This window comes from Poecilia reticulata, chromosome 13, assembly GCF_904066995.2.
Source record: "Poecilia reticulata chromosome 13, P_reticulata-male-v2, whole genome shotgun sequence".
Classification (NCBI taxonomy): Eukaryota; Metazoa; Chordata; class Actinopteri; order Cyprinodontiformes; family Poeciliidae; genus Poecilia; species Poecilia reticulata.
Genome location: NC_088842.1, coordinates 30,241,513 through 30,254,366, shown reverse-complemented (window position 1 = coordinate 30,254,366; position 12,854 = coordinate 30,241,513). Strand labels below are relative to the sequence as shown.

The window sequence follows — 12,854 nt, the reverse complement described above, 5'->3', positions numbered from 1 at the left end:
TGGATGACATGGCATGCAGGGGTCATGGGTTGAAGGTCAGGGGGAGGGAGATATGAGCTGCAGCGGGGGGGTCAGAGTGCAGAGGGCTCCAGCCGACACAGATGACCTCTGAGGAGTCTGACAGACGACACACAGCGTGCAAACATCAGCCGACACCAAAGATCACAGAGTTTACTCTGCTGCTGCAAAAGGTTTCATAGAAATTAATCACAAAGTCTGAAATGTATTAATCGAAAACCATATGAGCAACAAAATAAGCAACATTTTCAATTCAAAAACACTTAAATTATTGAATAAATAGACATTAACTCAACAACAAATATATTTATTGTTTTTAATCAGTTATTTAGGTCATTAAAAAATCAGATTGATGAAAGAGTTTCATCTGATCATCCATGAGACCTCTTTAGAAAAGTGGACGCTAATGTTAGCATTAGCATCTGTGGTTTCTGCTACATGTTAGCATTGAGATGCTACTTTAGGCTTGAATAGCTTTGCTAACAGGCTAACTCCTTTTAGCACAACTTGAACGCAACAGTATTATTTCCCAGCATCCAGTCGGATTAATTAGGCAAAGAGAAGCGACTTTGTCCTCCGTCGCTGCTTGTGGATGAAACATGAGAGTCAGATTGATGAGCGAATCAGAAACGAACTGGAACTGCAACCAGTTTGAAACTGGTAACCAGTCCAGACCTCATGCTGCTGGTAAAACTAACATTGAAACAGGTTTGAAACGGATCCACATCTCCCAGGATGCTGTGCGGTTCTGGATTGAAGTTCAGTGAAATTATTTATCAGATGTATTACCTATTGATATTGATCACGTGTCTATCAAGATATAATTGATTTATTGTTCAGCTCTATGTGACCCATAAACATTTTATATATTATATATTTTTCTCTCCTACCGGTTCTGAACTTGCTGTACGGTCCGTTATCGTTGGTCTGCCGGCTGCCGGACACGAAGGGCAAACCGCGCTCTCTCCACCTGAGACACAGAACAGAACCAGATCAGAACCAGATCAGAACCGCTTTCATCTGCAGACTGGACGACGAAGGAGGGGCACAAGGAAAAAAGATAGGACACACAGAAGGGAGGAAGAAGACAAGTAAAGGAAGAGAAAGGAAAGCAGGACACAAGGAAGGAAAAAAGGAAGCAAGGACTGGAAGGACAATGGAGGGAGGAAGGACACAAGAAAAGACACAACAAGAAAGGATTAGAGGAAGAAGGAAAGGAAAAAGGAAAGCATACAGGACAAGGAAGGACAAAAGGAGCAAAAGAAGACAAGAAAGAGAAAGAAAAGGAGGCAAGATACAAGGAAATGAGGAGAAAGGACACAATAAAGGAAGTCAGAAGGAAAGGAGACAGGAAACCAGGACAAAAATCTAAATAATCAGTTAAGAGTCAAAGTCTGGAATATTTTTACCCATAATAATCCAGGAAAATTACAGATTAAAGAGGATTACCAAACATCCGTCTTGTTGTTCCAACGGGAGGGAAACTAGGAATTAAAGTTTCTGATCACCAAACCGTCAGGTAACTTCTTAATTTAGCCTCTTTTACTAAGAGGTAAAACATTGATAAGGTTAGAAATCCTGGTGCCGGCGACCCGTTCCGTCTCTTTAGTTTCGTTCATTAAACCCGACCGACCAGCAGCCGGGATGATCAGAACCAGCAGGATGTTTGTGTTTCTCACCAGTGGAACGTGAAAATGGCGAAGATGAGGAAGGCGGAGACGAAGTCGGTCAGGACCCACATCAGGGTGTATTCATCTGGAGTCTGGAGAGAGAACGGACCGGGTTTATGTACGCCACGGGTCAGAACCAACAGCAACACGATGAAACGGACAGCAACACGATGAAACGGACTGATCAGGACCACAGGATGAGCAGGAAGTTCAGGCATTTAAAGACCTGATTTTAAAACTCCCACACCGCCTGAAGCGATCGTTACCAGAACCAGAACCATCAACTGGACCAGCAGAGCATCACCGTGTAATAATAATAATACTATATGGGTTTATGTTCTTTATATGTGTTTAGTTTACTAAAACAAATCGATCTGTTATGGAGACGCCTCTACTGCTGGAATAGAAAATGTGAGTTCCACCTTAAAAAGGCGCCTTAAGTCAGAGAGTGAGAGGCTGACCATGAGGAAGAGCGGCTTGTTGATGCTGGACAGGATGTGGACGGAGTTGGTGGTGACGGACTGGGCTCCGGCGCACCAGGCCAGCGTGTAGAGCCACGGCTGGCTGATGACGTACAGGTTGGTGCTGATGTTCACCGACTGGTACTTACTGGAGAGAGAGAGGGAGAGAGAGAGGGGAGGGAGAGAGAGAGAGAGAGGGAAGGGGGGTGAGGGGAGAGAGGGGGGGACAGAGAGAGAGGTTCATCCAGGTTCTCAAACTGGAGCTGCCGGTTCTTTGGGTTCATCTTGTACAGATAAAATTAACGTTGTTATAAAACTTATTGCATGATCAAACTTTTCACGTGATTTTTTTTATGTTTCTTGTTTAATGGAAACTTGAGATTATGCAGTTATTTTTTGTTATTTTTTAAGTTTTGAATAAACTTATTTATCTCAGTTCAGACACAGAAGGTCTGAATATTTTTAAAGCTCAATTTTAATACAGTAAATTATTTAAAAATACAAGTTTCTGAGTAATAAAGTATTTTTCATGGCTTCCAAATTCATCTAATAAATAAAAAATGAGCTTTTATAGATTAAATTATTGTTTTTATAAAAGTCTTTATGATTCACAGAGTGAGTCGAAGCTGAAGGTTCAGTCAGGACAAAACTCTTCACTCAGATTAAATTATCTTCATGAGTCACTCCATTATTTACTTTTCTCTCCAGTCGCCGCCCGCCTGCTTCCTGCAGGTTTCATCGTTTCTCTTCAGGCTCTTTGGGAAATAATTTGAAACCTTGAACTTTTCATCCTGCTCCCTCACGGCCCGCCGGGTTCAGCCAGCAGATTACCGACGGACGAAAAGCTTCAAACGGCCTGAATTAAATGTTTACTGTTTTTACAAGTAGACGGATGCGAGTTATTCAGTGATTTCAGTGTTGATGCTGATTATGGAGCTGTTGTAAATACATTTCTGTCAAAAAACTCAGAAAAATATGTTGAGAATCTCAGAAATTTTCTAGAAAAAAAGGGAAATTACTAACTAGAAAATTTTTACTTTTAAAACTCAGAAATTTGTTTTCTAACAATTTTGAAATTTCAGATAATTTCTGAAATTGATTTAAAAAAAAATTTGGCGGAAATTTACTACCATTTAATTTTATTAAAATAAAGTTGAGATAATGAGTCATAATATGGATAAAGTTGTATGAAAATATATTTATTAAAATATTTTACTTTATTCACATAATTCTATTTAACTACTTTAGGAAATTTCTTAAAGAACCAGGGTTTTATTTCTAATTTTAGAATTTGAAAAGAAACAAAAGAGAGGATGGATTTTATTTCAAATTTTAATCTAATAATGAATGACAATAAAACAGATGTAAAAACACGTTACTGGTACTTTTAGTGTCATTTTTTGTAGAAATTCATTGCAAATATTGGAGGAAAAATGGTTAAAAATCTGTGTTTGTTATAGTATGTGTATTTAAAACCATTTAGCGGTGGTTTAATCTGACGTTACTGGGAGCCGTGGTGTTCTGTGGTTCTGCCGGTACCAGATCTGCTGCTGCGACATGGTGCTGTAGTGCAGGTTCAGCCGGCTGATGCCGTCGTCCGTCAGCTCCTGGATGGACGCCTTCAGCCCGGAGGTCTGCTGCAGCGCCGGGTCCAGACCGGAGACCAGAGCCCGGTCCTCAGACGGCAGCCACAGCACCTGCAGAACCAGTGGAACCAGTACACCAACTCACACTGGGACCCATTTACACAGCCATGATGTGAAACAACACGACTTTCTAATGCTGATATACAGCAGAGCATAAGAGCTATACTAACAAAAAATAACAAGATTATCAGAATAAAGTCGCAATATTTCAACTTTATTCTGATGGTTGAATTTTATTCTCGTTTGATTTTATTCTGGTAATATTTTGAATTTATTCTCCCAATACTACAACTTTATTCTCATAATTTTTTCTTAGGGTTTCCCTTTTACTCCTTTGTAGAAATATCTTAGTAAACTTGAAATAGGACAAAGCTAAGTTTTACCCAAGATATATGAGTTTATTTTAAGCCCATAATTCATTAATATTGATTAAAAAACTACTTGTTCTACTGGCAGATTGTTTCACCAACGACAAGGGAAACATTGTTATAAATAAAATAATCTGCCAGTAGAGCTGGTGGTTTTTCATCAATGTTAAACAAGTTTTGACTTAAAACAAGCTCAAAATGTATTTGCAACTTAGTTGTGTCTGATTTTAAGTGAACTCAGATGTTTGCACTATAAACTAGATAAATTACTCTTTGTGTTTTTGCAGTGCAGCCTACCTGTGAGGAGTTGATGTGGGCCTGGACGACCTGCAGAGTTGTGTTGATGTAGGAACGTCTGTAGGGATGTCCGTACGGTGGCCTGCGCAGGTCAAACAGCACCAGTTTGCCGCTGGCAGCCGCCACCTCCAGGAACTGGGCCAAGGAGGGAACGGACTGGTTCTGGGCCTGAGAGCGATCCGTCTCAGAAAGGCTCCATGCGGTTCCAAACGGATCCCTCTACGGGACACAAAGAGAGGTCAAAAAATGGAAAAAGATTTCAAATTAAAAGCATAAAACATCTGCTCCCAACCTTCACTTCATTTTTGTTAAAGTCATACTTTTATTCAAAAAAGAATAAATCAGCTTTCACAGGTGTGTGTGAGACGTGCTAAATGTTAGCTTCTAAAATTATTTAAAGGTTCTTGATTTCACACAAAACTTTATTCAGTTATCAAAAAGATTAAAACATAATTTTGAAATATGTTCTAGGATGCAGCAACACACTATAAACATTCAGGGAGAAAAACAACCTTAAAAGAATGAAAGATTTTATGGCATAAGGAAACATGATGGTGGCAGCATCATGCTTTTTTACTGTTTACTGGACCAGTAAAAAAAACGACTGGGGACTGAGTGGAATGTATGGGTAGAGACAAAAACAAATGCAAGCCACACTTTTCAGAGTTTATATCACAAATTCAAATAACTTTTTAAAAAGTACATAAATGTAGAATAAACTACCATATAAAGTATTTTTTGTGCTTTTTGAGTAAATGTACTTGTATAACAATGTTTTATATGTTTTAAAAGATACAAAAAAGTGTTTAAAATTAACCTTTTTTGATTCATTAGACTTTATTAGGTCACTTTTAAAGTGGGACTCTTTAAAAATGTAAAAATTGCTCTTTAAGGAATCAGTAGTTAGTGATGTTCAGACGTTATAGCAGCCCTGATTTAAAAACTCGATGTGTGGAAACGCCGGCGCTCACCAGCAGGAACCAGCTGCCGGCGTTCAGCTGCTGTATCTCGGCCCAGGTGAACATGGCGGCGTCCAGGTGCGTCCGATTGGGGAAAACCTCGGCGACGTTGGTGGTCCTCGTCAGCGTGGAGTCGTGCATCAGGAAGGGAACGCCGTCATAACTGCAAACAAAAACACGGCGTGTGATCAAACTACGAGGTAACACCAAACAGTTTGTTAGTTTTATTAGACTAAACCAACTCAGAGTCACACCAGGCGGAGCTAAAGGCTAACTGGGTTAGCATGGCTGAGTATCCCTAAAAAAAAAAAACTATTTTCAGCATTTTCCATTTTGCTTCCATTTCCTGTGGTTTGTCTGAGGTTTTATTTGCAGCATTTTTTTTAGTTTGCAGCGTTTTCTGACAAGTAGGGGGAGAATCTGTAATCCTCACATTTTCCTCCTTTTTGGGGCGTTTAGATGGATAAATAAAATCCAACTAACTTTGTTTATCTGCTTATTGCATGTCCCAATTAGAAACTAATCAATCGCTTGATAAATTAACATGAGCTCAATAGTTTCCATTCTGGTGATTAATATTTACATAATCCGTTTTTATTGTGTGTAAATTGATTTTTTTTATTTTTTATTTTGGATATTTAAAATATTGTAAAGTCCCAGAGTAGTAAAGTTTATTAGTCTTTGCATTATTATACCATAATCATGAAAATGTATTAAAATGATAATTTTATTGTTTACTGAAATAATTACTGGAACAATTTATTGTCCAGGAAAGTTTATCATGAATTATATTTAAAAACAATATTAACCAGAAATACAGATCAGTGGAAAACAAAACATGGTAAAAAAAAAACAACCTAGCAAGACAATTAAAGCAAAAATTAAAAGAAACAAAAAACCCAACACAGTAAATGATGCCATTGAAACATCTCTAGTGAAAAAGTGTTTTAATTATATTTAAATGATGGAAACTAAACGTGTACAGAATAAACAACAAACCTGAAGGAAACTGCAGCAGGTTTGCATGAATAAACGTGAAATCAAACCTTATTGTGACGTCCGTCTCCAGGCCTTCCCCTCCTGACTCAACGGCCTTTTCAAAGGACATCAAGGTATTCTCTGGAGCGAGCTTCAAACAAAACACACAACCAGCAACAACATCCAGTCAGAGTTATGATTTCCACTTCTGAAGGACTAAAATATAAAATGGAAAATTCATTTCCAGAAATATATATATATATATATATATATATATATATATATATATAAGTTGTAATGTCCTAAATGTGAAATGTCTGTTTTGCAGAAAATTATTACTATGTTGCAGAAAATATCTGCAGCAGGACAGAAATAAAGCATTTTTCTAATATTCCTGAAGCAGTTTGGTCCAGAATGAAGGAACCGAACCGACAACCCAGGTTTGAACTTCAATGGGAAGTTTCAGAAAGATGTCAGATGGATCTTCCTCTCAGAAATTAATGCTTTGTAAATTAAAACATTAATTTACAAAGGAGCGAAAACCACAGCAAAACATGAATGATGCAAACACAAAAAACAAATGCAACAGAAAACAAACAAAAAATCCTGCGATAAGCAGAAATGGAAGCAAAATGGAACCGATGAAAACTGGCTCTGTGGTCAGAAGTCCTCCGGACCACCAGGGGGAGTCGATCACTGAATCCCTCAGTAAAGACGGGACGTCATGATTTAACGGGACGTCCAGCAGAAAGTTGGAGGACTAAACAAACGATGTTAAACTTAGTGTAGAACAGTAACATATTTAAATCAGTATTGAAACCTACTGCAGACTCCCCCTGCTGGTCTGGAGGACTTGTGTTTTGTGGAGCGACTTTGCAGCGTTTTATGCTCCGTTTTTGCTATTTGCTTCATTTTTTGCTTCCATTTCCTGTGATTTCAGCATTTGTTTGATTTTTTGTAGGTCTGCTTCCATTGTCTTTAATTTCACTATTTTCTGTTGCATTAGTTTTTTTTATGTTTCATCATGTTTTCCAGATTCCTGCCCGTTTTCTTTTTACCTGTCAGTTTCTGTAGATAATTGACTGAACTTAAATGTGGAGAGAAAAATCCATTTAGCATTTTTCTGAAACATCTAACAAAAATATTCATCTCAACAGGCCCAGAAATAAATCAGGACTCGTATTTAAACCCAGCATTGATCAGATGTCCGGTGCAGTAGAAAACATTTCAACACAACGTTGCAGGGATTCTCCAGTTCCTGCTTGAAGGCCCGTCTTACCATTGGAGCTCCTCTGTGACCAATGAGAGCGGGCGCTGGTCCCAGAGTTCCCGCCTCCTTGATGCAGGGCGAGTACATGCCGAGGGGAACCAGGTAGAGCGAGAACAACACGGACAGGTAGAGAGCCAGAACCACGACCTGACGGACTGAGAAACGGGAAAGAGACGCTGCTTTATGTGCATTCAGGAAACAATCAGCAGCTTGCAGTAAAGTTAAAGACAGTTTTTATCTCATTTCATTATAAATGTTGGCAACAAGGTCACCAAATGTTAAATGTTACATTAAATGAATGAGTCTAAATACATTTCCACACATGTAAACAAAATGTATAGAGTAAAATGAGTCACGGCCTGCAGCTGATGGGACACAACATGGCCGACAGCTGCTTGAGTTTTAACTTTCATTACAGTTAAAAAAAAATCATCTTAAAAGTGCGGCGTGAGTTTGTTTTTGGCCCTCCTGTAGAACCACATTTAACTGAAATCACAGCTAAAGTTTTGGTTTTCCCGTCTCTTACAGGTTTGCAAATAGAGGTCGATTTATTTTATTAATGCAAAAATTAGTTTTATAGGAGCTTAATGTTTTAAGACAATAATTTTTTAATGTTGATGAAAAGTACTTCCAGATTAATTCACTTGTAATGTGGGAAAATGTCTTTTTATTGATTCAATAATTTCCCAGTGGAACTAGTACTTTTTAAAAATCAATATTAAGCATTTATTTACCTAAAACAAGCTTCTATATCTTTCTGAAAAGTTACTAGAAGTTAGTTTTGTCTTATTTCAGGTATGATAACTTATTTTTATTAGAATATTAGATCATAAATACTTGGTGAGATTTTGTGTTTTTGCAGTGCGTGAGTCTATTTGCTGTTATTGAACAGAAATTTCCCCAGTGTGGGACAATAAAGGACATTTCTACTGATTTCCTGATGTATTTAGAATCATCTCCGCTCATCATCTCCAGCTGTATCGTTACTCTGATGCTTTTCTTACAGCCCCTGATGTGACTCGGCATCCTTGGATCTGCTGAGTCACCATGGCAACAAGGGGCCGTCCCCATGGAGACGAGATGAGAAAAGCAGAGACCTGGAGGGTCAGAGCCACTCAGAGTCTGACATCATGCAGGACAGAAAGACGCTGAAGCCATAGAGAAGGAAGGAGGAGAGATGGTCCAACGAGAAAATCACCGTCCAGTCGAGGAAATATCTTATTATAAAAATCTTCATATCATATAGAAATATGATATATAAAAATGTGATCTCTGTGGTTGTTTAGCCTTGAAACTCCTTTGGAGCTCGTTTCTGCCCAGTCTCTTTAGCTCAATCATGAACAAGCTCTTGTAATTTGCTGAAAAGTTACTAGTAAGTTAGTTTAGTCATATTTTAAGTGTAATAATAATAAGTATTAATTAGACGTCTGCAACAGAAACTAGACAAAAATACTTGATAATGTTTTTGCTCCTAAACCTTCACTTTGTTCTTTTGAACCACTCAGAGCTGAACTCGCCTGTGTGCTTTAGATAATCGGTCAACATTTTTTTAAACAGACTCAAAGTACACAAAACATATAATTAAGGTTTTAAAAAAGTGGATTTTGTGTTATATGTCCCTTTGTTAATCTTATTTTTAGTGTAAATGTCTCGGTACACTTGAAATAAGATAAAACTAACTTGCAGGTAACTTTTCAGCAAGACACAGGAGCTTGTTTTAAGTGATTGATAAAAAGTTCTGGTTCCTCTGGTAGATTATTTCACTTTTAACGAGACTTTTCCCACATTATACAGGAATTAGAACTTTTTAATCCGTATTTAAGAATTAAAACAAGCTCCTATGTCTTGCTGAAAAGTTACTCATAACTTGGTTTTGTCTTAATTTAAGTGTAATAAGATATTTGTACCAGAAACTAGACAAAACTCTGTGAAATGTTGTGTTTTTGCAGTGTAGGCCACTCCCAAACTTGCACTGTTTTGGCTAAATAAACAGATTTTACATGATGTCTCCCTTTAATTACTGAGAAAGTGATTTCTATCGGTTTGTTTACCTTTTTTGTTCATACGAAAAAAGTGCAACGCCGTCGGCCAGGAGAGAATCGCCATGAGCGAGACGGCAGCCACATGGAGGAAAGGAGCCGTCACCTGAAAAAAAATTAAATAAAACCACCAAAACGTGACGAACGTCATGAATGATGAACAAAGACTCATACGGTGAGATTCAAACACTTCCAGCTTTTTCAAGGCAAGTTTCCAAACTCTTCCAGCCCCACTTTGGAGTCAGAAACAAAACTAAACAACAGAAATTCATCCATTTTCTAACACCCTTGTCCCTCAGTGGGGTCGGCAGGGTTGCTGGTTCCTCTCCAGCTAACGTTCTGGGCGAGAGGCGGGGTCACCTGGACAGGTCGCCAGTCTGTCACAGGGCAACACAGACACACAGGACAAACAACCATGCACCCACACACTCACACCTAGGGACAATTTGGAGAGGCCAATTAACCTGACAGTCATGTTTTTGGACTGTGGGAGGAAACCGGAGTACCTGGAGAAAACCCACCATGCACAGGGAGAACATGCTAACTCCATGCAGAAAGACCGGGGCTGGGAATCGAACCCAGAACCTTTTTGCTGCAAGGCAACAGCTCTACCAACTGCGCCACTGTGCAGCCCCACAACAGAAATTAACAAACAATTCACTATTATGTCTTATCATTTATTACTGTTTTGTGATTGTGAACATTTAATCTAAGGAGTGAATCAGAGCTGAAAGTTCACTGAGGACAGTAATTTCAAATATAAAACAACCTTTATTCCTTTTAAATAGACCAATAAGTAATTAGGAATAATAAATATTTATAACACTGAAACAATCCAAACAGTCCTGTTAAGGTAAATTACCCTCCTAATCTAATTAAATGCTAAACTATGATACACAAAGAGAGTTACAAAAAAAAAAAAACTCTCGCTCGGTTTTCTGACATTTAGCAAATAGAAATAATTTCGGTGATTCTAACTGACCCAAAACAGGAAAAGTTTAGTTTTATTTAACTTCAGGGAGAAAAGAAATGATGAAAATCTCTGTTTCCAACTGTGAATATCATTTTCCAACTTTAGACTTTTCACCAAACCTTAGATTGCGTTTTGAATATCAAGTATTTCCAAACTTTGACTGAAATTCAAGAACAGAGCTGCAGAAACGATTCTGCTCCGGTTTTCTGTCGTTTTGTGGCGTGAGCTGTTGCCGACCTGCAGGGACAGCTGGAGAGTTTTCCACTCTTTGCTCCAGAGGTCAGACAGGATCCCAGTGGCCGTGACGGAGAACACCAGCGCCACCATGATGCCGGTCTGACGTCACACACAGGACAGAAAACACATCAGAACCTCTGGCTTTTCTGTGAGGGGCAGCAGAGCAGCGACAGGTTGTGTCTCGGTGTTCACCTTGTGGCTCCAGTGGAGGTATAACCTTTGACCTTCAGACAGCAGACACACCGCCAACACCTGGGCAACAGGTAAAAACACCGTTAGGGGACTGGAAGCAGAAACGTTGGTTTTGTCAAGAGTGCGTACCAGTAGCAGGGCGATGTACGTGAAGAGAGCCGCAGCGATGGCCAGCAGCACCAGAGACCAGGGGAACCAGAAGCCGAGATTCCCAAAATTAAACCTGGGGATTAAAATAAAAACAACAAGAAGGCAAATAAACAAACCGGAGAATCATCAGGACATTCAGATTTATAATCATGATGATATGAAACTGCACAAGAGGAAGATACGGATGTTTCCAAACCGAATGAAGAGTACAGCTCAAAAATGAGAATATCGTAGAAACAAAATGTATTTTTTCACTCATTTCAGAGAGTGGAAACAAAATTCAGCGTCTCAGAAAATTTTAATATTACACTGCAAAAACACAAAATTATTTTTGGTTGAGTTTCTAGTGCAAATTTTCTTAGTTTTGTCTTATTTCCAGTGTGATAATCACAGGTTTAGTACATTATTTCAGCAAGAAATAGGAGCTTGTTTTATGTTAACAATTTCTTAATATTGATTTAAAAAGTTCTCTGACAGATTATTTCACTTTTAACATGAACATTTTCCATGTTCTACAGAACAAAATCTGCCAGTGGAACCAGAACTTTTCCATGAATATTCAGGGATTATTTACTCAAAACAAGCTGCTGTTTCTTCATGAAAACTTAATTGTTAGCTAGTTTTGTCTCAAGTCTGATGATATATGTGCACTAGAAACTAAAACAAAAATACTTTTTACAGTGCAATATTAAAGAATATTGGATTTTCACTTTCTGAAATAAAAAACATTTTTGTTAAAATCTTGATTTTCAAATATAGAGGCTGATGTTATGTTTTTTTGTTTTAAGCCAATAATTCATTAATATTGATGAAAAATTCAGTCCCACTGGTAGATTGTTTCACTTACAACATGGGGAAAATATCTTGTTATATATTAAACCATGTGGTAAATTGTAGTTTAGACTCTACAGGAAATCCTGATGCTTTTTGATGGTAAAAGTTCAGTAATTGCTGTTCTGAGACCCACCAGTCAAAGTCATTGTAGTCGTTCTGAGCTTCGCTCCAGAAATAAAGAAAAACAAAACTCAGGAAGAAGGTGAGGATCAGGAGCCCGAAGCTGCCGCACTCCACCTGAAACAGAGTCATGAGTGTGTTTTTAGTCCCAAATATATACACCACATATGGTTTACAAATTTAAACTTATCTTTAGGTTGAAATTTTAATGTTAATATTAAATCAACTTTAACTCATTAATAACTTTCACTGCTGTTAGTTTGAGGTGGAAACTCATGTTTGGTTCTGGTAATATTCTAATGTAAAACAACTCACTGCGTTTCCATTTACCATAAAATTGCACAAACTGGAATTGCAAAAATACATTTGCTTAATGGAAACACGCCAGTTTCAAATAAACTCTCAGTTTTCGATATAAAGTTTATGGGTTTAGTATTTGGCAGGTTTTTTCAGCTGTATCTAAATTAGTGTTTCACAAACTGCAATGGAAACTCTGTTTTCGTATCATATGAATCATGGGATTAGCATCCAGATGCTACTACTGGGGGAGACGGCAAAGAAGATGACAGGAAGTGGTTAGAGGCTGCGTGATTTTAATGAATTATCAGGTGAACAAACGTATTCACGTGTAATTTTAATTGC

At 38.1% G+C, this 12,854-nt stretch overlaps 1 protein-coding gene across 1 annotated transcript; it reads right to left on the bottom strand.

Moving 5' to 3' along the window:
• gdpd4a (glycerophosphodiester phosphodiesterase domain containing 4a) lies at positions 1-11,295 on the bottom strand. The gene is given in 14 exon segments (XM_081614922.1): positions 1-69; positions 71-117; positions 909-988; positions 1,698-1,780; positions 2,150-2,297; positions 3,689-3,846; positions 4,461-4,679; positions 5,432-5,582; positions 6,466-6,548; positions 7,677-7,822; positions 9,719-9,812; positions 10,917-11,015; positions 11,109-11,168; positions 11,238-11,295. Coding segments are annotated over 12 exon segments (1,332 nt in total). The 5' UTR covers positions 11,007-11,015; positions 11,109-11,168; positions 11,238-11,295; the 3' UTR covers positions 1-36.
• Positions 11,296-12,854: the final 1,559 nt, after the last annotated feature.